Source organism: Erigeron canadensis, chromosome 4, assembly GCF_010389155.1.
Source record: "Erigeron canadensis isolate Cc75 chromosome 4, C_canadensis_v1, whole genome shotgun sequence".
NCBI lineage: Eukaryota > Viridiplantae > Streptophyta > Magnoliopsida > Asterales > Asteraceae > Erigeron > Erigeron canadensis.
In genome coordinates, this window is record NC_057764.1 from 27,553,637 (window position 1) to 27,577,498 (window position 23,862).

At 33.9% G+C, this 23,862-nt stretch overlaps 4 protein-coding genes across 6 annotated transcripts; 1 reads left to right on the top strand and 3 right to left on the bottom strand.

Annotated features, from left to right (window-relative positions):
* Nucleotides 1-1,476: 1,476 nt before the first annotated feature.
* Nucleotides 1,477-4,101, bottom strand: LOC122595391 (GDSL esterase/lipase At1g28590-like). Its single transcript, XM_043767743.1, has 5 exons — nucleotides 3,784-4,101; nucleotides 3,094-3,324; nucleotides 2,813-2,961; nucleotides 2,416-2,689; nucleotides 1,477-1,933 (listed from the first exon to the last, which is right to left on the bottom strand). The coding sequence occupies exons 1-5, from the start codon at nucleotides 4,022-4,024 to the stop codon at nucleotides 1,668-1,670; spliced, it is 1,161 nt and encodes a 386-aa protein (XP_043623678.1). The 5' UTR covers nucleotides 4,025-4,101; the 3' UTR covers nucleotides 1,477-1,667.
* Nucleotides 4,102-4,512: 411 nt separating this feature from the next.
* LOC122595853 (GDSL esterase/lipase At1g28590-like) lies at nucleotides 4,513-7,384 on the bottom strand. 2 transcript variants are annotated; one of them, XM_043768311.1, is made up of 5 exons: nucleotides 7,016-7,384; nucleotides 6,378-6,608; nucleotides 6,114-6,262; nucleotides 5,749-6,022; nucleotides 4,513-5,008 (listed from the first exon to the last, which is right to left on the bottom strand). In XM_043768311.1, exons 1-5 carry the CDS (start codon nucleotides 7,269-7,271, stop codon nucleotides 4,743-4,745), a joined length of 1,176 nt encoding a protein of 391 aa, XP_043624246.1. In that variant the 5' UTR covers nucleotides 7,272-7,384; the 3' UTR covers nucleotides 4,513-4,742. The 2 variants fall into 2 exon arrangements, with proteins under 2 accessions (XP_043624246.1, XP_043624247.1); XM_043768312.1 differs by having other exon boundaries at nucleotides 6,378-6,512; nucleotides 7,016-7,383.
* A 1,661-nt stretch (nucleotides 7,385-9,045) lies between these two features.
* On the top strand, nucleotides 9,046-13,017 carry LOC122594868 (UDP-arabinose 4-epimerase 1). 2 transcript variants are annotated; one of them, XM_043767169.1, is made up of 11 exons: nucleotides 9,046-9,262; nucleotides 9,886-9,994; nucleotides 10,118-10,242; nucleotides 10,384-10,497; nucleotides 10,577-10,684; nucleotides 10,769-10,860; nucleotides 10,971-11,112; nucleotides 11,464-11,558; nucleotides 11,691-11,820; nucleotides 11,999-12,143; nucleotides 12,538-13,017. In XM_043767169.1, the coding sequence occupies exons 2-11, from the start codon at nucleotides 9,934-9,936 to the stop codon at nucleotides 12,774-12,776; spliced, it is 1,251 nt and encodes a 416-aa protein (XP_043623104.1). In that variant the 5' UTR covers nucleotides 9,046-9,262; nucleotides 9,886-9,933; the 3' UTR covers nucleotides 12,777-13,017. The 2 variants fall into 2 exon arrangements, with proteins under 2 accessions (XP_043623104.1, XP_043623105.1); XM_043767170.1 differs by having other exon boundaries at nucleotides 9,889-9,994.
* Nucleotides 13,018-14,448: 1,431 nt separating this feature from the next.
* Nucleotides 14,449-20,095, bottom strand: LOC122594867 (replication factor C subunit 1). The gene is made up of 21 exons (XM_043767168.1): nucleotides 20,032-20,095; nucleotides 19,702-19,747; nucleotides 19,173-19,316; nucleotides 18,423-19,057; nucleotides 18,261-18,336; nucleotides 18,093-18,154; nucleotides 17,864-18,012; nucleotides 17,616-17,770; nucleotides 17,342-17,530; nucleotides 17,124-17,245; nucleotides 16,825-17,032; nucleotides 16,688-16,741; nucleotides 16,440-16,609; nucleotides 16,259-16,349; nucleotides 15,997-16,178; nucleotides 15,860-15,899; nucleotides 15,648-15,772; nucleotides 15,371-15,536; nucleotides 15,053-15,293; nucleotides 14,903-14,962; nucleotides 14,449-14,797 (listed from the first exon to the last, which is right to left on the bottom strand). Exons 2-21 carry the CDS (start codon nucleotides 19,702-19,704, stop codon nucleotides 14,694-14,696), a joined length of 2,976 nt encoding a protein of 991 aa, XP_043623103.1. The 5' UTR covers nucleotides 19,705-19,747; nucleotides 20,032-20,095; the 3' UTR covers nucleotides 14,449-14,693.
* Between the last annotated feature and the right edge of the window lie 3,767 nt (nucleotides 20,096-23,862).

Below are 23,862 nucleotides of genomic sequence, written 5' to 3' on the forward strand. Positions count from 1 at the left end.
ATGACAGTTTTCATCTTATTATATATATATATATATATATTATTTTAAGCCATATCATAGCCCACCATTATTTTAATAGAAATCTTGATTTGATAATGATAATTGTATCTTATCTATGGTATATATTCATTTGAAAAACATAATTAAATTGAAAACCAATGGACAAATCTTAGTCACACATTTTTCCTTCTTCTTCCCCTTCTTCCCAACATTCGCAGCCACTACCACATCTACCGCCGCTACCACTATCATCCGTTGCCGCCACCACCACCACCGCAAGTCAGTCAATGGCGGAGCCCATCAGGATGATCACTCCATCATCGATCACCCCTATGACCTATTACCCCCACCAACTACCCTTTATTGATACTCTTAAAGGCGGAGCTCGCTTCGAAACACAGTTTTCCGCGGCTGCATGGTGGCGGCGGCAACAGAGCAGAAGGCCGGTGGTGGCGGGGGAAGAAGAAGAGCGGGAAAACGTGTGGTTGAGATTTGTCCCTTGATTTTCTAGTAAAATATTTTTAAATTTTGCTGTGTGCTTCTACAAAGTGAAGTGAAGTTCTTTATTTGAAGAAAAATGGAACTCAAAAACTCTAATTTTATCACATAATTCATACCTTAACTCGCTTTATATAGACTAACCAAAACAATGTTAGACTAAATCTAGGATTCCACTAATTAATTAAACAAATAATCAGCAAACATATATAAGGTAACTGTTTAAGTAATCTTATCTGAGATAAACGTGGACTATAACTCGATCCATGTGTCCTAGCCATTATCGAGCTCAGATAGTTTGCCTAACATAAAGATTGCCATGTACTATTCTTATTAACCTTTATACACTTTAAACCTTCAAAATTTGTACATTTATGATACCTTTGACTAGATTCTGACGAACTCTCAGGCAACCTTCGTTTTCTCGGCAACAATCCTCTAATTTGTTCCAGCAAGCCTTTTCTCAACCTTTTTTCCACCATTATCACACTTTTCTGAGCACAATTGTACAAACCTATTTGATAACCATCTTTACCGTTATTCCAACTATATAACCCCTCAAAAAACATCCGCTATCACCATTTTTTCTAAAATATTTATCAAACTTGAAGTTTAAAAAATAGTGAAAACAATGGTTGAAATAAAAGAATAAAAATGATTTTATCTCCAATCATACAAACATCCTTACATATCCTTTTACCTTCACTAAAAACAAAAACATATTAGGCAAGGACAAGTAAGGGGATGCCCTTAGGTAAGGGCATCCTTCAAAAAATCTTTAGTTTTGGACAAGCTTCAACGGCAAAGGATATCCAAGGGCACCTAAGGGCACCCCATTGGAGATGGCGTGCAAACACATCTCCTGCAATCTCAATAAGATCATAGGAGCTAGTAACATGATATTCAACCAGCTTTGTACTACATCACAGCCAAAATTTAACAGCTCAGACGCATGACATCAGCTTTAACTCTCTTTCATAAGAAAAAAAAAAGTAGTATATTAATTAGAACAAAATCATATAAATCATGTAAGTAGTTTACAGTACATACAGGATTCTTACTATTGTATCAATTATCTAATATTCATATGTAGTCTCTCCCATGCTACAGTTCTTTGGCGTTGTTATGCTTTTGTGTCTCCAATGTAGTTGTTTAAACTTAAAATTTTTTTACAAAGAACTCGATAATCCAACTCCCAATTGTGTTGTTGATGTAGGACAGAATGAATTAAACTGAGGATTAGTGAATGGCCCTTGAAATAAGTTATCGTGAATTACTCTATATGCTGCCTCTGTGAAGTGTATTCCATCCCAACTAACATATGTATCAGGCTGATCACACACACTTGCAGACGCCAATCCACATTCTGCTGATGAGTTGTAGTTAAATGTCCCTCCACCTCCACAGCATGCTTTCAGAACCCCATTTGTGAATCCTGTAAGATGTAAATTCCAAGTAAACACAATATGGGCGCATGACGCTATATATATCAATATATGAATACTAAAGGTAGTGAAATGGGCAGATCGGTCAACTGGTCAAGTTAAAATGGTTGATTTTAAATGTTTGGGCAAAAGAAATTCAACCTGAAAACAATTCTTTTGTATTGGTTTTTTAACTTCTAAATATTTAACACATATATAAATAAGCTGGCACTTATCGAAAAACTGGTCAGGGTGGTATTATACATTTGGACACACTTCAAATGATTTTCAACTTGCTTGATTCTTTTGACCCCTTTAACTAGTATCCTTTCTAGAGTTAAAAGTTAAAACCTTTAGCTTGACCTAGTTCATAACTCAATCAGTACATCTATAAGTAAATGGGTCAAAATTGTCATCATAACAACACTATCCTATTGAGATGCCAAGAAGTGACTGTGACATAGTGATTCGAGTTTATAGCATGTTTAAGTACCAAATTTATCTGGAAAACGGTAGATTTGCAAAGCAGCATTGTAGTAGTCGGCATAGATGATGTCAACATTTGGATGAACCTCTCTAATCTGATTTAGTTTTATTTGTAGGAGTTCATTGTGATATGCAGCAAACTCATTTAACCGACTGAGGCAACCGGTAGTGGGATCATACTCTTCCTTCTCAGAACCACATACTGTCAAATATGACGGAAGGCATCCAACTGGAAAGTTTCCTGGAACAACTAGTGTCTGAGCCCCCATCTCAATCAACTCCTATAATTAATACTACAAAACTTTAGCCAATGAAAAGGTATATATTTGCAATGCTTGATACAATGTTAAAGGGTGTGGCAGAGTTTTTAGCTGTGATATATTACACTGTAAGTATGTTCTTACATTGACTGCTGAGACAACTCTATCGATAACAAGAGGAACTAATGGTTTGATCTCATCCATTTGTGACCCTGCTAATATTGGAAAATTGTAATCATTTCCTCCAATCTCTCCCATTAGGATCAAAGAACCTCCAATAAACTTTCTACAATCTGTCCACAATATAACCATTCAGTACTAAAAAATGATAATTCACTTCATAACTTTAAAAGTGTCTCACTGCAAATGGGATGCTTGTAGAAGCAAGTACACACACTTATGAATTCAAATTCAATATCAGTTACCTGAAATGTTGCCACAGACGTAAGGCAATGATTCTTTAAACCAGTGCAGTTGAACTTCTAACGATGAGTTTGTTATAGTATTCACAATTCCTCTTGCTTCAAGAAATGATGAATTCAATGCAGTTGCACCCGCCACTGCATAATTTACTCCTTGTCCAAAATCCAAGTTGATGTTGTCAATTTCTTTATTGTGCACAAATGGTGGTACCAATGGCAATCCAAGTCCCTCAGCTAAACAAACCAAAAAAAAAGGTTAAAATGAATTGTGAAAAGTCATACTTTATAGTTTCAACTAAATGCAACCACTTGATCTAGAATTTAATTCGACAACAAAGTTTTGCAGGATCAAAGTAAAGCAACAATGTCAAGTATTGATTGTAGTAGGACAAAAGATTAAGTCCCTAGTTACGTGTCAGGTTGTTGAAATAATGCATTGATGGTCGCCAAAAATGCATAGAATAACAAGATATTGCCCCCAATTCAAGATTTAGTACTTCCCTAACCTCAATTCAAGGGGGTGCAACCCCTTTGACCCTCGCGGACATCATTGACTTAATGGGCGTACACTCCGTACATCATAACAGATTTCCATGTCAGATAACAAAATCCTCATTTACACTAAATTACAAACAATTAAGAGTTGTGAAAACTACCTAAGATGGTGAAAAAACCAGAGAATTGTAGACTTACCAAGGAAATCGATGATGAGACGACCATCAGAGCAACGGCCAGTGGACTGATCCAAGAAGTTTTCGCCATAAGGCGGCTGAAAAAATGGAAAATCTAAGTTGTGTATGGAAGAAAGTTGTTTAAGGTTACCAGTGTCTGCAAGAGAGTCACCAAAGCTGATGATGGATTTATAACATCCATTTTCAGCAGTAGCATATACTACTACTAGTAAGCTCTGCAGGATCAAACCGGCAAAAGACATTGGAATTGAGTTAGTTTTGTGGTTAAAGTTGACCTTTCATTTGTTTAGGTATTTTACATCTATGAATGTTCTGATTACTCCTACCACCAACCCACTACCTTCCAAAGTACATGGATAATAGTTTTTACAGGAAAAATGAATATAAGGTTGTCTGACACCTAAGTTCAGGCGTGAAATACTCACATATTCATTTTTTAAATCATAAAATTCATGAGGCTCAAGCATTTATTCATTAAACAAGAAATATTAAAATATAAATATGTGAGGTGACGGACAACCTTATATTTCTCATATATTATAGAGCCATATCTTAATCCACTAATTTTATTTTATTTTTTTTTTATTTAGAAATCCTTATTTTATATTTAAAAATTTGATTTGATAATGATTTTACATGACATATATGTTATGCAAAAGTGAATAGGAGTTGTATCACGTCTAAACTTAGATGTAGATGTGGAACCTTTTAATGTGAGAACACACCTTGATGAACACTCAAAAACTTCATTTAAGTCCATAAAATTAAAATAGCTGAAATTTGACAACTCTTAGATACAGGTACATTAGATTTAGTTTATTTATTAGAATAAAAATCATATGTGTGTGAGTGTGTGTTTGTGTGTGTATATATATACTCCAATATAGTTTACATACAAATACAGATTTCGTACTATATGTATAATATCTTGATTACATTATTTTCGTGTCTCTGATGTGTTTACAAAGAACTCGATAATCCAACTCCGAGTTGTGCTGTTGATGCAGGACACAATGAATTAAACTGAGGATTAGTGAATGGCCCTTGAAATAAGTTATTGTGGATCACTCTATATGCTGCCTCTGTAAAGTGCAATCCATCCCAGTTAACATATTTATCGGGCTGATCACACACGCTTGCAGACGCCATTCCACATTCCGCTGATGAGTTGTAGTTAAATGTCCCTCCACCTCCACAACATGCTTTCAGAACCCCATTTGTGAATCCTGTAAGATTTAAATTCCAACACAATACAACACAAAAAGTTGAGCTATGACTACTGGAGGTAGTAAAATGGGCAGATTGGTTAACGGGTCAAAGTCAAAATGGTTGACTTTCAGTTTGGGCAAAAGAAATCCAATCTTAAAACAATTCTTTTATATTGATTCTTTAAATTGCATATATGCACCGCATATTTAAAAGCAACACTTGGATCAAGTGATTAACACCCTTGTCTTTGGAGACAAAGGTCAAGGGGCCGAAGGTCATAAAACCTAAAAGCAGCTTTCTACCTTAGTTAGGGGTAAGGTTGTCTACACTTTCGTAGGCAACATTTTTTTTTAAGATGGCATTCTATCCTACTCCTACCCCTAGACGGTATGAAGACAATATTCGGTGATACTTACTATATTTAAATAATCTGGCTCTTACCTATAAATAGTGAGGTATTATATACATTGAATGACTTTCAACTTGCTTGATACTTTCGACCTCTTTAACCAGTTTTCTTTTTTGAGTTAAAACCTTTAGCATACTGAGGGGGTGTTTGGCCTAGCTTTTATTTTTAAGCTTAATTATACTTTTTTGCTTATGCTTCTATTTCGTAAGTTTATAAGCTCTTTCTTAGTGTTTGGATTAACTTGTTTTTATAAGCCAATAAGTTCTTTTTGGTACCATGTTTGGATTAGCTTTTATTTTTAGCTTGTTTTTATATGCTTCTATTTGAGTATGTAACATGTTTAGGTACCATATTTATCTGGAAAGCGGTAGATTTGCAAAGCAGCATTGTAGTAGTCAGCATAGATGATGTTGACATTCGGATGAACCTCTCGAATCTGATATAATTTATTTTGCAGGAGTTCGTTGTGATATTCAGCAAACTCATTTAACCGACTGAGGCAACCGGTAGTGGGATCATACTCTTCCTTCTCAGAACCACATACTGTCAAATATGACGGAACGCATCCAACTGGAAAGTTTCCGGGAACAACTAGTGTCTGAGCCCCCATCTCAATCAACCCCTGTAATTAAAACTACAAAACTTTAGCCAATGAAAAGTTATATACTAACAGATAGAATCATAGAAATATTATACTGTGAGTCTGATCTTACATTGACTGCTGAGATGATTGTATCGATAACAAGGGGAACTAATGGTTTGATCTCATCCATTGGTGACCCTGCTAATATTGGAAAATTGTAATCGTTTCCTCCAATCTCTCCCATTAGGATCAACGAACCTCCAATAAACTTTCTACAATCTGTCCACAATTTAACTATTCGAATTTAATGATGATTCTATTAACAGTTTAAACATATCTCACTGCAAATGTGATGCTTGTAAAAGCAAGTAGAAAACTAGAAACACTTAATTACCTGAGACGTTGCCACAGATATAAGGCAATGATTCTTTAAACCAGTCCAGCTGAACTCCTAAGGATGAGTTTGTCACAAGATTTACAATTCCCATTGCTTCAAGAACCGATGAATTCAATGCAGTTGCACCTGCCACTGCATAATTCACTCCTTGTCTAAATTTCACAAAGTCACTTGCAATATCTATTTCGTGCACAAATGGTGGTACCAATGGCAATCCCAGCCCCTCAGCTAAACAAACCATGAAAAAGTTAAAATCACTTGTGAATATTGGTACTTTATAGTTTTAACGAGATGCAACCGCTTGATCTTACATTTGATTCAACAAGTAAGTTTTACCAGGATCAAACTAGAGTACGTTATAATATCAACTATCAAGTACTGATTGTAGTAGGACAAAAGAACCTTAATGCACACTTAGAATATTTAATACACTTTGATGATTTCAGACCCTTGTTCTGTGTTACATTTTGCTCTAAAGTTGGTCATATAGATTTATATGTTTCTTATGTAAAATAACAAATAAATTAATAAAAGAAGCATGCAGACTAGTTGGCAGCTAAAAAAGTTAAATAAGGTATATAACTCTGAAAACTAACTAAGATGGTAAAAAAAAAAACAGAGAATTGTAGACTTACCCAGGAAATCGATGATGAGACGGCCATCAGAGCAACGGCCAGTGGACTGATCCAAGAAATTTTCGCCATAAGGTGGCCGAAAAAATGGAAAATCTAAGTTGTGTAAGGATGAAAGTTGTTTAAGGTTACCAGTGTCTGCAAGAGAGTCACCAAAGCTGATAATGGATTTATAACATCCATTTTCAGCAGTAGCATATACTACTACTACTACTACTAAGCTCTGCAGGATCACCCACAAGAAACATGCAAAAGACATTCTGGAAAAGAGTTTGTGTTGTTGTTAAAAGTTCATTTTTATTTGTTTAAGTATTGGATATGAATTGAACGTCTACAATGAATGATTTGATTAGTCAGTCCCACCACCAACCCACTACCTTCAAAAGTTGTTGGGATAATAGTTTTCTTATTAGCATGTATAGCTATATCTATCTTATCTTACCTATAATATAGAAAAGACATCAAAGATTAATGTGGACTCTATAAGAAAATGCCACATAACCTCATATAGTCGACATTATGTACCCCTTTTCACATTAATAGAACTTTGTAGTATGATACAAGTACTTGCTATTGCTATTGCTAGTTTAGATATTGCGTGTGGAAAAGATCTAATCATTCACTAACGAACAACAAAGGAATTGAACGACGAAAGTGAAAATACAAAACACAAACAATGGATCACGAAGAACCCAATAAGGAAAGTAGTTGAATTGGTTTCCATGACAAAATCTCTCTACCCAATTCCGAGAGTGGGCTTATTTTTGAAAGCGTCATAACCAATAATCTAAATTTTTGAAAATATTTTGTAGTTGTTTGATAAGTAAAGATAAAGACCTTATAGATAAAGACCTTATACACACGTAGGATCAATATCGATTGAAAAACATTATATTGTAAAAAAAATCATGTCTACGTGTTTAAGGTCTTCATCTTTGCTTATCAACAAGTACAAAATACTTTAGTCTTTTGTACCTATTTGAAGTCTTCTATACGCGACGTGTCAATAACTAAAGGTACGCGCAACCTAACCACTATTCCAGATGTACGGAGCCCCTAGTCCACTTAACTCCATGATCCCGGGAAATCCATCAACCCGTTCTTAGGCACAACGACGAATAATTGGTAAAACAGGGTGCTTATGCTAAGACTTGAATTTGAGTATCTCCAATTCGAAAATTCATTGCAAGACTCTTATGTTAATCTTTTCTTGAAAGGATTCAATAATGTAAGTTAATATTAACATTTGTATTATTTAATAATTAATGTATAGATAGCCATTAGATTGAATATTAGAGGCGGATCCAGAAAAATGACTTGTAGGGGTACGAAAACTAGCATAAGGAAACTGGCTAGGTGACACGCTAAAAATTTTCGAGTTGAAACAAGTTTGGTGAAACCGATGATAATCATTTAACTTGTTCTTATTATGACAATGGTTATGTTTCTAATGCAATTAAAATATATTAACTTGTAAAATGACGGTTATAGCTTATAACTAGACTTTAATTTAGAGTTCACTAAGTTCTCATGTTATAATTTTATAAAAGTAGAAAATTTTATAATATAGTATAAAGGTTAATTTTTATAAAATCACTACGTTACCTCATTTTTACATCAACTAATTTTACATTAAAAACTATCTAGCATGCTTTACTTATACAATTAAGTTTTAGGGAAAATAAATAAATATAAAAATTATATAAGCCAAATAAAAATAGATAAATGAATAAAGTTATTAATTAGTTTTAAAAGAAACAAAGATATATATTGAGTAAGTACGAGTATAAATTTAATAAAATAAAATAATAAAGTAAAGTAAAGGGAAATGCTGGGCTGTATTTAACGTGCATAAAAGCTCATCCCTGATTTTTATGATAAATATACAAACAATTTATGCACTTTAAATCATGTATTTAACAAACCCCTAAAATAAATATTAAAAAAATAAGTAGTAGATATTTGATAGGAGACATTCTTTGTATTCCTAAAGAAAAGCGTTACATGTTTGACTTTGACATTATTAGAAACAGAACAGAAACAGAACAAGAAACATGGCAGATGGCACTTCTACCGGTCATTCCTTCTTCTTTTTTCCCCTCTCTCGCCTTTCACACACACATTTGACATTTCAAAGAGCTTTCTTTCTCCAACCAAAACAACATTACATCTTTCTCTATCTCTATACAGCATATTACGTTTTTATATATCTTTCTTTCTCTTTATCACATCATTTAAATTTATCATCTGGTAATTCTTTTTTTTATTTATTATTATATTTTTTTATCTAACCAATGCATGTTTCTGTTCATTGTTTAATCCTTAGATCTTGTAATTTTAGACTAGTTTTTTTTTTATTGTATGTGGATATATATGTGATTTATGTTTGAGCTTTTTGGTACTTTATTTTTGTATATATATGCATATTCTTAATAATTTGAGGTTGTGAATGTTACTAAAACTTAAATTCATTAAGAAAGCTATTACCTTTTTATCTTGGTTACATGTAATTTTTTTTTATGTGTATCAAACTTGTCATGTTTTTGCTATGTTGTGTCATGTAATGTGTATCAAACTTTCAATTCATATTTATGTAACATTGTAATCAGTGGACTCTTCGTTAGGTTACCGACTGTTTTTTTATGATATGGCAGTCATATAATATGTTACGTTATAAAAACCGATACCAATTCACTAGTTTTACATGCTATAGGAGGTCAGGGACAGACACTTTCTTTTTTTAGAAACAAATATCCGTTAAGCATTGAAAGTTTGACATATGCAAAAGCAAGTGTCTTTACCTTTATAAGAATTATTTTCGTCTATAGTATGATTCTTCAAGTGATTAATGTAAGTTGTGTTACAATTGGCAGCAGAGTGTAATCAACAATAGTTGATTTCAAAGAGGGATTTTTATACAAATGCTAAACATTAACAAGCCAAGAAGTCAGCCAAGGCCTACGAGGTCTTATGCTTTAGGAGGTAGTGTTACAATTTCATTCAATGCTTTCATTAAATTTCTCAATATTCTATTTTTTTTAATCATTTCATTATATCTGGATCGTTTACCATGTTTGAAGTTATTTTCCGTTTTTGTGAATTCAGGCGTAGATCATACAGAGCCAATCAAGAAGAAAGGATTTGTAAGAAAGATTGCCTTGGCTTCATGCCTTGTAGTATTATGCATCTTTATGCTCAAACAATCCCCTACTTTTAGAAGCCCTAGTCCAGTACGTAAATAGACTCTTCTCATTTGGTTATATGTTTTCCTTTGCTTTAAATCATTGTGCTTTTAGTATTTGCATATTGTCCAATGTAACGATATATGTTTATTAAGTTATCTGAAGCTTTCTTATGTGTCTGCTTTGAAGTTCTCACGGCATGAGCCAGGGGTGACCCATGTCTTAGTAACAGGAGGTGCTGGCTATATTGGTTCTCATGCTGCCCTACGACTTCTTAAAGACTCTTACCGCGTAACAGTTGTGGTATGTATCATTCTTTTAATTTCTTTAGTATCATGTCAGTCTACTTTTAGTGATGTAAAGTTGTATAATTGTGTTATAGGACAATCTTTCTCGTGGAAACATAGGAGCTATTAAAGTTCTTCAGGACCTGTTTCCCGAACCAGGGAGACTTCAGTTCATTTATGCTGATTTGGGAGACGCAAAAGCTGTACTTGCTTAAACTTATAATAGTATATATATCGTGTTGAAAATTACGTCTGCACATGTTTATTTTTTTGATGAATTACTTCAGGTGAACAAAATATTTTCTCAAAATGCATTTGATGCAGTAATGCACTTTGCAGCGGTTGCATATGTTGGGGAGAGTACCCTTGATCCACTAAAGTAAGTAATTCCTATAACAATCACTTTCATAATGACCTGTTTCTTGTTACTTCTATCTTGCAAAAATGCCTAATTCTCAATCTTTTTTTTTTTTTGTTATAATCATGAAGGTATTATCACAATATTACATCAAATACCTTGGTGGTACTCGAGGCGATGGCAGCACACAATGTTAAGACCCTGATATACTCTAGCACATGTGCTACATATGGAGAGCCAGAAAAGATGCCAATTACAGAAGAAACTCCTCAGGTACCATGGGAGCCTAGAGGTGGCAAAAATGGATGGGTCAGGCAGGCTGGGTAATGGTTTTAAATGGGTAATTTTTGTACGTGTTGGAACTGGATGGTTTTGGGTGGCGTGGGACATTTTGCACCAATTTCTTGTGTAAAATGGTGTAGAGTTTTTATGCATTGAAAATACACTTTGGATGACTTTCAATCCATTTGGCTCATTTCCTTTTGAGCTAATATTTTGATTTCCACGTTTGACCCGTTAGGAATTAAACATAACCCAAATTAAATAATATCCAAATCAGCCAATTTGTTTGGTGCATTATGTTTAATCTTGCTTAACACTAAGTTCTAATGCTGTGTATTCCAGCACCCAATCAATCCATATGGCAAAGCCAAAAAGATGTCGGAAGATATTATTCAGGATTTCCATAAAAACTCAGACATGGCTGTCATGATTTTAAGGTTGGTATTTATGTATCAGGATCTTAGTTCTTGACTTCGTTTCAGTAATGAACCAATGTATGATTCATCACAAGTTTCCAAAAATATGTTGACTATTCATCAGATGTCTAAATTTCCTCTAACAAATTTCAGATATTTCAATGTGATTGGCTCGGATCCAGATGGAAGATTAGGAGAAGCACCAAGACCAGAATTACGTGAGCATGGAAGAATATCGGGTGCATGCTTTGATGCAGCCCGTGGGATTACCAATGGACTAAAGGTAGTCTATTCTAATATCTCAGTAGAGACTTCACCTTCTATGCAGCTTTTGTAGGACTTTTATAGAAAAACAAAATGTTAGATCATACCCGTAGGGGTAAGACTATACATATAATTCTTATTGGAGATAGTATTATTCACATGATACGATGTAATTGAACCATTCTTGTGTGATGAAGGTTCGAGGAACAGACTATAAAACTCCAGATGGAACTTGCATACGGGACTACATTGATGTTACCGATCTAGTTGATGCTCATGTTAAAGCCCTTGAGAATGCAAAACCCGGGAAAGTTGGAATATATAATGTTGGCACAGGGAAAGGTATAGAGCTCTTGACCTAATGACATAGTGTGTTTGGTAACAGGTCATTTTTGCAGGTATAAACGTGTCAGGTTGGGTGGGTTTAACCGAAACACTTACTAACCAAAGAAAGAATTTTGTTAATAATTAGTACAGCCATTTCAATAATAATATATTTATCTTTCTGAAAATTGAGTAGGGGGTTTTATATATTAGTAGACTTATGGACCTGTATGACCCGTTTTCTTTTGAGCTACATTTTTAATTCATTACACATTTTACTTGGTAGCACTAAAAACATAGTCAAAGTGACCCTTTTATAAAATGGGTCGAAATTGCCCTAACCCGATGTAACAGTGAAGTCCATTTATTCAAAGATCTTTAAATCGTGATGTTCCTTTTTTGGTTTTGACAGGTAGATCAGTTAAAGAGTTTGTTGAAGCTTGTAAAAAGGCAACAGGGGTATCCATCAAAGTAGACTACTTGCCACGTAGGCCAGGTGACTATGCCGAGGTGTTCAGTGACCCGACAAAGATACTGCATGAACTCAAGTGGTCGGCACAATTTACCGACCTAGAAAAGAGTTTGCAGGTTGCATGGAAATGGCAGAAGTCACATCATAATGGTTACGGGCCAATAAAAGCAACATTTTAACTTCTACTACGGGCTTTGGCAGATGATTACTTGGCGGTGGTGGAAGATCATAGATCTACTTAATTTTGGCCTGGTTTCATAGTTAGATTTATTATGAAAATAGGGGTTAAGGTTTAGGGTAATTTATATAATTTTTTCCACATATTTATCATATATGATTATTCTTACATGGAGTCATGGGGATGGAGGTGTACCCATCAATTACATGTATTAGGAAACTTACTCTAACAGATTTCAAAAATAATGCCTCCATCAGATTTAGCGTAATTATAAGGTATTGCTTTATTATATACATGACCAGGCACTAGTCTTGGTATCGGATACAAAATTATTAGAAAAGGTTGATGCACCACATTACCTTCTCAAGCCAAACAAGTACGAATTGAACACTACAAAGGAACCCATGTATATAACTTGATAAATCCCGTAAACCAGCCTTTTAAACCTTTAGCATGACACAAATTGGGTTTTTTTCGTTTCTTGTTCAGCTAATAGTTGAAATTTTTTTGCCATTAGGGTGATAGCCTAGTGGTTAAGGAGTTTTCCACTTTATGGTTTCTTCTTAGGGGTCATGGGTTCAAATCTTGGCACATGCAAATGTGGTGAGGGGACTTGGCAATGCTATACCCATCTACGCATGGGAGAGCAAACCTTTTAGAGAATTGCCAAGATTCGAACCTAACGTTGGCGCATCAAAGTTGGAGGTGTTAGCTATTTATCCGCTCTGTCTTTAAAAAAAAATGAAAATTTTATATGCATATATTACTCTTTACTTTGCATTAACTTCTCTACTAGGCGAACCCCAAGGTTGACATTGAGGAGAGGATCAGTTGTATGTTTGCAGAGATCAAAGGTTCAAAGCACACTTGCAACAGGTCACTGGGGACAAGCCAATCAAAAAACAAAGTAATAAAAATTTTAACGCAATCAATTACTTGTTACTGACAGCTTTAACTAGCAAAACCCTATTATTAACCCAAAGATCATATCCATCTATGAACCATGCAGGAAAAAAATCAACACGAAAATGAAACAATCCATAATGGATTGTATAAATTTGAAGCCTCAGAAGAAGCTATATAAATCAAACATAACCGCAAAATAATGAAATTTTCCGTTTCCATCGTCAAGGACTTAATGTCAAGAGAATCATTTGTTTAATTCCTTTCATCTGTTCAGTTAAAATGCCTATCCAGATACTAGCTCTTGGCAATGCCTATTTTCGCTTTTGTAAACCACTAAAGTTGAAACCCGTACAATAGTATTATAGTCCCTCCGTACCATTAGAAGTGTTATGTTTTTAATTTCAAATAACATTTGTGACTTTAACCTTAAATAATTTTATTTGTGTTGGATAATATTTGATAAAAGTTAAATGAAATGATTGTGTTTTAGGCGTGTTTTTTAATAGTTTAACTTGTATCAAGTTTTATATATTACAAAAAATATATTTAAGATCAAAGTTTATAAATAAAGACTTTAAATATTCAAAGTAAAACACTTTTAGTAGGCCGGACGAGTAGTTTGATATATCATTGGTATTAAATCATTACACATTTTCTCGGTATAAATCTTTATATAGTCAATCCAATTCAACTCATTATAACGTACGAACGATTTTACTTTTTCCAATCCATAAAACTCGAGTCCTAGGCTCCAAAACAAAGTTATGTACTAAAAATGAATCACAATTTAAAATACCATAGAATTTGCACCCAAGATGCATGACACAACCGAAGTACCACATCTAAAATCTAAATCATATATACATTCTGCCTCCAAAACTTTACATTTTATCAGTTGCTTACAAACCCCAACAAGAGGGAAAAAAGGATGAAGCATAATTTGTAGTCTTGTACTCAAATGTCACATAAAACCAAAGTTATTTGAAGTCGTGGTGCCCACAGAACCTGTTCTCTACCTTTTTCGTTTGGAAGAACTAGCAGCACCGCCCCCTCTTCCCCTACCTGCAGGGGCCCTCTTTGTGCCTGTAGCCTTTGACTCCGTTTGTATTTGAATTCCTAAAGAACCACATGGCACCAAAACACAATATGCAGGTGAGCTCAAAAGGTTGCTGGCAGAGTAAGAAATTTATGTTTCATGTTTGTTGGAAAAACAACAATTACCTTTGGAACTAAGACTGTTAATGTCCACTTTTGGCTTTTCCTCTCCCTCGTCTGTACCTTCTGAATAAAATTACGAAGAATGACTAGTTATTGATATTACCTAATAATATATACATCTATCATGAGTAACATTATGTAGACAAATTATACCTAAATCCTCTGCATCCGAGTTGTTTTCTTCATTTTCTGCAGTGGCATCACCCTCTTCCCCTGGACCATCATCTACTGGTTCTAGCATCGCTGCGACTCGTTTCTTTGGAGCTTTTTTAATGCCTGGAAGTGTGATCATGTCTGCCGTACGAATCACACGTGACTTGCTTCCTATCTTGTATGCTTTTGTTAATGCAGACTTCACAGCAGGCTGAACACCATCCAGTGGATTTGGATGCCCCTAAACAATACAATACTGCGCTGTTAATTATGGCCAAGAGAAATTAAGATCATACCAGAAAACCAGTGGTTATATACCTGAAACTTAGACATAAGCACCAGCGACTCAAAGTCCTCCTGGTTAATGGAGTATGTATCCATAAACTCCACAACCTTTTCAACAGCTTCATCCTTAGGAAGCATCTTCAGTGGATCAGTCATGTGTTTTAGAAGAAGAGATAGATAATCAAGGCACAAGGTTGACCTACATCAAAACAACATTATGTATTTCAAAACCAATTAGGAATTTCAAGTATTTATTAAGCGAGATTAATGTAAAACATTTAACAGAATAGTATTATTGCAGAATGCATACCTGCCCAAGTTGAATTGTAGAGATGATTGCAGATGAACATGCACATCGTCAAGGAGCCTGTAATTCTTTCCCATTGTAGAGTTCTTTCCAAGCCACCCTCCAAATCTGTTAAAGTTCCGTTCACCCTAAAGAAATAAAAAAAAAAAAACATCACAGTAAATGACATATATAAACAGAACGCTCAAATGGCACTATAAGAAAGCATCCCTTGCCTGTGCAAGTATTTCCCTTTGTCCACGCAGCAGAGCAGCCCTTTATATGTAACAAAACATAATTAAAATTGTCATTATTCACATAGCAATTGTCCACCAAACATAAAGGTCACTTTCGAAATAAATTTATTACTTACGGGATTATAGCAGACGTAAGAGAACTACTTTGAGACAGCTGCCATTGACGGTATCTTCTTATTTGTACATTGATTATATCCCCACTTGCAATGGAATCAGCAGCACGTGCAAGTAAGTTCATTCTCTTGACCCCATTTTCATCTTTTCCAAGCGCACTTGGCCTGTAATTAATATAATTTTCCTGCATAAATTTTACAAGCATAAGAATATTATTAGTTATAACTCGTTATAATTTAGGATATCCTTCAATAACAAAGATACCTGTATAAGAAGAGGTACTAGATCTGGATCACTCATGCTAAGATCAAACCGCTCATCCATCCTCAATTTACCAGCATTGTAACCAAAGAGCCTGTATATAGAAAAGTTGAGTTAGTATAAATTATGTTTTTGTGCACGAATATGCTATATTAGTAGCATAAATTATGTCAACGGTTCTTACTTATCAACTGCTGTAAAGGGAGATATATCCTCATCCTTGGAGCTACTAAGAAGTCGTTGTCTTATGTCGTCAAACTTAATGTTGGACATGGAAAGACTCATGTATTGCAATTGATTCAGAGCCATGCGCATATCTCCATTAACTCTTTCAGCAAGTTCCTCAAGCGCAATCTTCAAAAAATAAAAAAAAATTGAAGATTATAACTTATCAAATTTACATATTACACAACATCTTAGCAAAATGTGTACCTCATTTACTTGAACACCTTCTGAACTGGCAATTTGTGCCAATCTCTTTGCCATCTGTCAACATGAAGATCAAATGTGCTGGTTAGTATCTAATGTGCCACATCCCATGTATAATATGCAGCAGAATTTGTCAAAACCTGTTGTTTTGTTGGTTTGCGGAAGCTTAGGAGTAAGCAGTAATTGACAAGGCTCTTTAACTTCTGACTGTATCGATCATTGCATATACAAATTATAGGAATTTTGGATATTTTGATGCTGGAAATTAGATCAGCCACGCCACCCCTATCTCCAGCAGACATACCATCAACCTCATCCATAATCAGCACCGCCTTTGGATGCTTCGTGCTACAGCATTGGGTCATTATTGCTTATAATAAATGTATATACAAATTATCTAAACCTAAATAACATGGTAAAAAGGAAGAAAGGCACCCACTGATTCATGTCAACACTCAGGGATTGATTACTGACGAGTTCTTTTACGGAATTAGCAGTACTACTACCAATTCCCTTTTCAATTTTGGCATCAGCCTTTCCACGGCTGTCACTGGCATTAACCTAGAATTACATTTGTGACGAAAGCGCCAATTAGTGAAAAACCGTGACACTTATAAACATACACAAAAAAAAGGTTTCTTTATGATCGTAACATACCTCAATAGTCTGGTAACCAAGCATCTGACTAACCAACTTTGCGGATGTAGTCTTCCCTATGCCAGGTGTACCGCTTAATAGTATTGCCTTCTTTGCCCCTGAATCACTCTGCTTTTTCCCCTTCCCCTTGCTGGCACCATTCAGAAAATTATCATTCCAATGAGTTAACCAATCATGAAGCTGCTTCACCTGATATGTCGTCAACACTATTATCAATTAATACTTATTGTCATAAAGTAATATTATTAACAAAGGCTTGAAGACGACATAATACCAGTGACTGGTTCCCTATAATGTCATTTGGAACTTTTGGTTTGTACTTCTCCGTCCATGGCAATGAAGAGCCAACAATTTGTTTTTTCCGCTTAGCTGGAGAAACACCTGGACCAGCATGTGTGGTAGCTTTACCCTTGACAGGAGGTTCATAAGCTTAAAGAAATTGTCAAGCAAATGTTACATTATTACAAGGAACCCATCATAGTATAAGAAATAAACTGAAAAAAGGAAGTTATAGAAGCATACTCTTATTTACTGCTTTCTGAGGACTGGCCTTTGGTTGAGTAGCAGCAATCTTGTCCACTTGTTTTTTATTGTCTTCTTTAGTGGCAACTTTTGAACGATTAGATGCACGAATCATATCAAACAGCCCATCCTCGGTAAGAAAGCGTGTACTTTATAACAATAATAAAAAAGTTACTAAATGAGAATAGAATAAATCAAGGGAAAGAAATAGTAAAGCACAATAACAGACCCTAGCTCTTTTGCTTTTGCTGACTTCCTTCCCCCAATATCTTCATCGCATAAGAGGTAATTCTATCAGAAAAGAACAAAAAAAAGGGTGAAAAACAACGTAAACAACACAACGTTAAGAGTAAGAAGTATTATACTGTAAAGCTAGTTTTCTGATCACGAAACACACCGTTTTCTTGCTAATTGATCCGGTAACACGGCCACCATAGCGTTTAATCAAATCTTCAGCCTCTTCTCTTTCCAAACTAGAAGCATAAAATTAAAAAAAACTGATACATCATTATAATTATTTTATCCAAACTAGAAAAACTGACAATCACACAAAGATTACCTATCAAGTGTACCACTGATGACAAAAGTCAAACCAGCTAAACAATCAGAAGAGCCTTCAGGAACTTCCTTTTCTCCTTTATGAGGAGGATCTTTTCTTTCACCAAAAGCCATAAAACCGCCACGTCCACCACCCCTTCCACCACCTGCCGCCGATGAACCACCCCTTCCACCTCGTCCACGACCACCAGACTTAACCTCTTTAGCATCGTCGTCATCATCAACCTCATCAAGGTCTACCTTTGTACTTCTTCCGCCAACTGACCCACCTCTTCTACCACGACCTCTTCCAGCAGATTTAGGAGTCGGGACATCATCAACAACATCTGCATCATCACTTTCTTTCGCAGTCGCACGAGGAACCCCCTTACCTGATCCACTTTTCAGTTTCTTACTCGGAGTTGACTCAACAGAGCTTTTTCCAGTCTTGGAAGGTACAAAATCATCATCATCATCGTCATTATTTATAATGTACGCCTTCTTTACAGGTGGAGGCTTTACATCCGCCGAAGACTGTTGTACCTTTCTTTTCGCTGCAACTCCAGATACTTCGGTGACATCCTCTTCTTTTTGTTTTTCATTGGCAAAATATTTACTCGTTCTCCGTCTCCCTGAACTTTCTTGACCTCCTTGTACCTAGTCAGTAAAAAAACAGTAACAACATCCACAAAGTAAACAAACTGATAGCTAATTTCTACATAACAGAAACAAAAGCTTTAATAGTATTGTTACTCTTTACTCAAACACTTACAGATTTCACAGATGATGGTGCGGCGTCTTTAGCAGTCGGCACTTTTCCTGGTATTGCAAGTGCGGGTTTTGCAGACTTTGGTGAGTTGCCATTATCGTTTCCTTTATCATGTTGCTTCATGAACCACTTTCTAATATCCGGTTGCTGCAAGATAGCAGACTTAAATTCTCCACAAACACACACACCCACAAACATATATATATATACTTATATCGGAATCGGTTCAAGTAAAAAAATAACTTTTACTATAAACTAAGTACGAATAAAAAAAAAGTGGGAATAATGTGCAATGTATCGCAATATATCGCCCTAACAGTCTTTCATATTTTTGTTAACAATTAGGTTTGTTATGTATATATATTGGCAAAATACGTATAAAAGTAGCGACACAATATAGTTCGATTTCTCGTGTTTCTAATAATCTACACATTGTTCATGTTACTAATAATCTATATTTTGCAAAACAAGTGTAACCGAAATGGAAGAAAATAAACGTATCAAAATAGTTTATAAGAGTTTGCTGACTTACCATTTTACGGTTATTCGATATCCAGAATTCTTGAAAATCTAGTAAGCTGAGAGTAATACAATGTCATTATTATACATACAAACATGCAATAAAATAAAACCCAATAACATAAAAAAAAAGCTCTAAAATCTAAGTTGGATCAAAACGACACCGCATTTTCAAATTTTCCTAAAACCCTAATTTACAAATAGTGGATGGTATGAAACGCTAATTGATAAAATATGAATCAGATCAAAATGTAAGCTAAAATTACAGAATAATATTGCTAGATAATAGAATAATAAAAATGAAATAAGATTGAAGGTTGTTAATAAATTAAAGTTTGATTACCGGAAGGAAGGAAGGAAAGAAAGAAGGTGTTGGTTAGTTGGGTGAGAGTGTGGATTCTTTTTGGTTGTTCGGGTCCAACAAAGAAGATGAAAGACACGGCGGTACCCGTTTTGAAATTTCGGGTCGGGTTACTAAAAAATTTACAAGTTAATAAGTACTCTATAGGCCAAATCACCAATGATCCAAGTTTTACCCACGAAGCCAAAGTATTAATCCTTAGCTTAATTTACCCGGGTAGTGATATTTTTACAACAAAATTCAGCCATCTATGACAAAGATACAAATTTTGATACATAGAAAACAACTTTGGTGTGTTCAAAATATATATAAATTTTTTTTATTGATATTCCTACGTCATCAAGTATTGGTGCAAAATATTAATTACGAACATTCAAACGGTAGAGGGGTTGGTACTTCACTTTGGTGTGTTTTCGGTATTAGGAAAAAACTAGGAAACCAATAAATCTCAAAAATTACAAAAAAATAATAAAAATAATGTGTCTCACCATATAAAGGAGAGACACATATTTTGTTATAAAAGGAGTGACACACACTTTGTCTCATTGTTAGTGTCTTTCACTCATGTGTGAAATCATACAAAATGTATTGCACCATATTGAGATAATGGTCTTGTACCTTATATATACGAGTTTATATGCTTTCGAGATCGGTACAATACCGGTCACGAGCTCATCCTAAATACAACAACGCAATTTATCCCGTTTGCACTTAATTAGGGCATAACATGAAACTTCATATATAGTTTTTATTAATTGATTTAATTTGACAATACCATGGATCATGTTATTCTTGCAATACCAATCCCAAACACTCAATTTTCTAACAATCAAAACAAACCTTTCATAAATTGATTTATAATAGTCAACTATGTCATAATCTTCATTATTGATTATTAAAATTTGAAATTCGTCAAATATGTCAATTTAAATTTTGTTTTCATATTTTTCAGATAGTTAAGTAACTCATAAAGTGTCTGGAATACATACTTGAAAGTTGAAAGCTCATCTTCCAAAAATATGTAAAATCCACGGTTCTTTCTTAAATTCGTATTACATAAAACCTCCTTTTATTGAGTTTTTGCGTATTAAAGATGTATGAATGTATATTTTTTTTAAGGAAAATGATAAACATAACCCCATGGACTATATTTAATTTGTCAAAACATGTTTAAAAGTGTTGTACATTTCATATAACCACATCTTAAAATGTTGCAGAAATATCGGAGTACAACAACATCATGCATGTCTAAACAAATTAACTATAGAGGGGTTATGTTTAACATTTACCATGTTTTAATTAACTACATTTTACTGTTAACCATGCAATCAACTTTTTTTAAAGAACTCAATAGGAAAAAGAATATAAAGAAACGAAAGCTACATTATTTACTAATAATGGTTGGGATTTTTGATATATTTATAATGAACACTAAAAGTTATATATCGTGGTTGTTTTGTTAGACAAATGATTTGTCATACTAGTAATACATATTTTGGGTTTTATATTCATATAACATCTATACAACAACATTTTGGTAATGTATTAAAACACCACATATGGAGGCAATTCAACTATGACATTGCAATCATGCTTATTGCCTCTCCCACACTGTTTCATTACCTTGGCTTTTATGTATGCCAAATAATGTTGATGTGTCTTGTAATAGCAAATTGTACAAACATAATATGTATAGAGTCATCAAAATTTATAACACGATTATCCATTCCCATAATAGAAAAACTTTGCCGCTTGGTAAACATGGTTCAATATCTAAGGTCGCGTTTGTTTAATAGAATTTGATGGATCTGATGGAATTAGAATTGAATTTTATTCCTTAGTGTGTTTGGGTGTTCAAAGAAGGAGGAATCTCATTCCGTATAAATGTATATATTCCATCATTTGATGGAATCTTCATTCCTTGGGGAAAGAAGAAGGAATTTCATTCCTTCCGTCACTTGAATTCTCAAAAAATAAAAAAAAAGATATGTCAAATTTTATTCTTTCATATTCCAATACCTTCGAAAGATTATATTCATTCCAAAAACATTGCGTGAACTAAAATCGTCCTAAAAGTTCTATCAATAATTTTTCAATTACTGGTAAATGGTAACTTTTCATGAAGAGAAAATAGCGTGAATACCCAAAAATCACTTTAAATATACGAAAATACCCAACTTTTTTTGAGTTTTCATAAAATACCCATTAAATCGCAAATCAGATTTGCGATTCAGACCCTAAATCGCAAATCGCAAATTAGATTTGCGATCTTGAGATTTTTTAAATTCATGCTTGATATAAACAGATCGATATCCAGCTCCATTACATCACCTAATGTTAGTACTTTTCTTCAAGTGACAAAGGCAAACGATGTGTCGATGCTTTGCTTTAATGAAAAGGGAATTCTATTTTTATCCAACTCCATTGTCCACTGTAGCAATGTCAAAATGCCTACTTATCTTCTAGTCTAGTACAATACAAACCCATGAAACAAACCATAATTTGATGATTTGATCGATATTAATTTCGGCTATGACAAAGTGGCAACTGGCCAAGTTCACGTTAGTCATTAACCGTCTCACTAGCACTATATACAGGATGCAGACATGTTCACCAAAGTTCTACAATCATCTCTATGGAGCCTATTTTCTTAATTTTTTGCTGCAGTTTCAATGCAGGGACGTATTGATATTTACTACTACTACTATTATTGATATATTTAATTAGAGTAATTTTGGTAGAATAATTTTCTTGTTATGATTGAATTACTTGGTTAGAGATTTTTATTATATTGATCTGTTTATATGAAACTTGTAACCCTAATTCAAACCAAAGCATCGACACATCATTTGCCTTTGTCACTTGAAGAAAAGTATTAACATTAGGTGATGTAATGGAGTTGGATATCGATCTGTTTATATGAAGCATGAACTTAAAAAATCTCAAAATCGCAAATCTCATTTGCGATTTAAGGTCTGAATCGCAAATCTGATTAGCCATTTAATGGGTACTTTATGAAAACTCAAAAAAAGTTGGGTATTTTCGTATATTTAAAATGATTTTTGGTTATTCATGCTATTTTCTCTTTCATGAATGGGTATTTGGGCAATACTGGGTAAAAAAATAAATTTACCAATATATATATAACAAGGTGATAAATTCATTCCTAAACAAACAAGAACCTTTAGATGGATTTCATCTTTGATTTAGAACCATTAGATCGAATTTAATTATTTTATCTTTCTTAAATGACAATATTAATACTTATACTTTTATGATTATACAAAAAATATCCCTTTAAATTTAATTTACACTTTTTGATTTTCCATCACAAATTTACACTTTTTACCCAATAATTTTAATCAATAAATCAAAAATAATAGTTAACATATATATATACCCCTTTAAATTTAATTTACACTTTTTGGTTTTCTATCACAAATTTACACTTTTTACCCAATAATTTTAATTAAGAAATCAAAAATGGTAGCTAATATTTATATATCTAATAGAATAATTGTTAATATTATTTTTTAAATATATTATTATATTATATATAATTAATGACATTTTAAATTTTTATAATATCATACATTAGTCGTCGATTAGATTCCTCTTTACATTGACCAGACACTTTTGTAACAAACCTTAGTCATTGTTTCTCATATATATTTATGTGTTATTTAACCACACTTTTGAAAAAGGGATACATCATTTATCAGAGGTCTCGCTAAGTAAAAGTTTAATTTTTTTGGATAACTTCTATTTATCCGGATATGTCTGCATTGTCACTGCACTTGTGTTTTAACGTTT

Coding starts and splice junctions, on each gene's coding strand:
- LOC122595391 (XM_043767743.1), bottom strand. CDS start 4,024: ATGTCTTTTGCCGGTTTGATCCTGCAGAGCTTACTAGTAGTAGTATAT. Junction 2,962..3,093: donor CGTCTGTGGCAACATTTCAG/GTAACTGATATT, acceptor TATTGTGGACAG/ATTGTAGAAAGTTTATTGGA. Junction 1,934..2,415: donor CCGTTTTCCAGATAAATTTG/GTACTTAAACAT, acceptor TACATCTTACAG/GATTCACAAATGGGGTTCTG.
- LOC122595853 (XM_043768311.1), bottom strand. CDS start 7,271: ATGTCTTTTGCATGTTTCTTGTGGGTGATCCTGCAGAGCTTAGTAGTA. Junction 6,263..6,377: donor TATCTGTGGCAACGTCTCAG/GTAATTAAGTGT, acceptor AATTGTGGACAG/ATTGTAGAAAGTTTATTGGA. Junction 5,009..5,748: donor CCGCTTTCCAGATAAATATG/GTACCTAAACAT, acceptor TAAATCTTACAG/GATTCACAAATGGGGTTCTG.
- LOC122594868 (XM_043767169.1), top strand. CDS start 9,934: ATGCTAAACATTAACAAGCCAAGAAGTCAGCCAAGGCCTACGAGGTCT. Junction 11,559..11,690: donor ATGGCTGTCATGATTTTAAG/GTTGGTATTTAT, acceptor AACAAATTTCAG/ATATTTCAATGTGATTGGCT. Junction 11,821..11,998: donor GGATTACCAATGGACTAAAG/GTAGTCTATTCT, acceptor TGTGTGATGAAG/GTTCGAGGAACAGACTATAA.
- LOC122594867 (XM_043767168.1), bottom strand. Junction 15,537..15,647: donor CTACAATTCAACTTGGGCAG/GTATGCATTCTG, acceptor GTTTTGATGTAG/GTCAACCTTGTGCCTTGATT. Junction 14,963..15,052: donor CTCGGATGCAGAGGATTTAG/GTATAATTTGTC, acceptor AATTTTATTCAG/AAGGTACAGACGAGGGAGAG.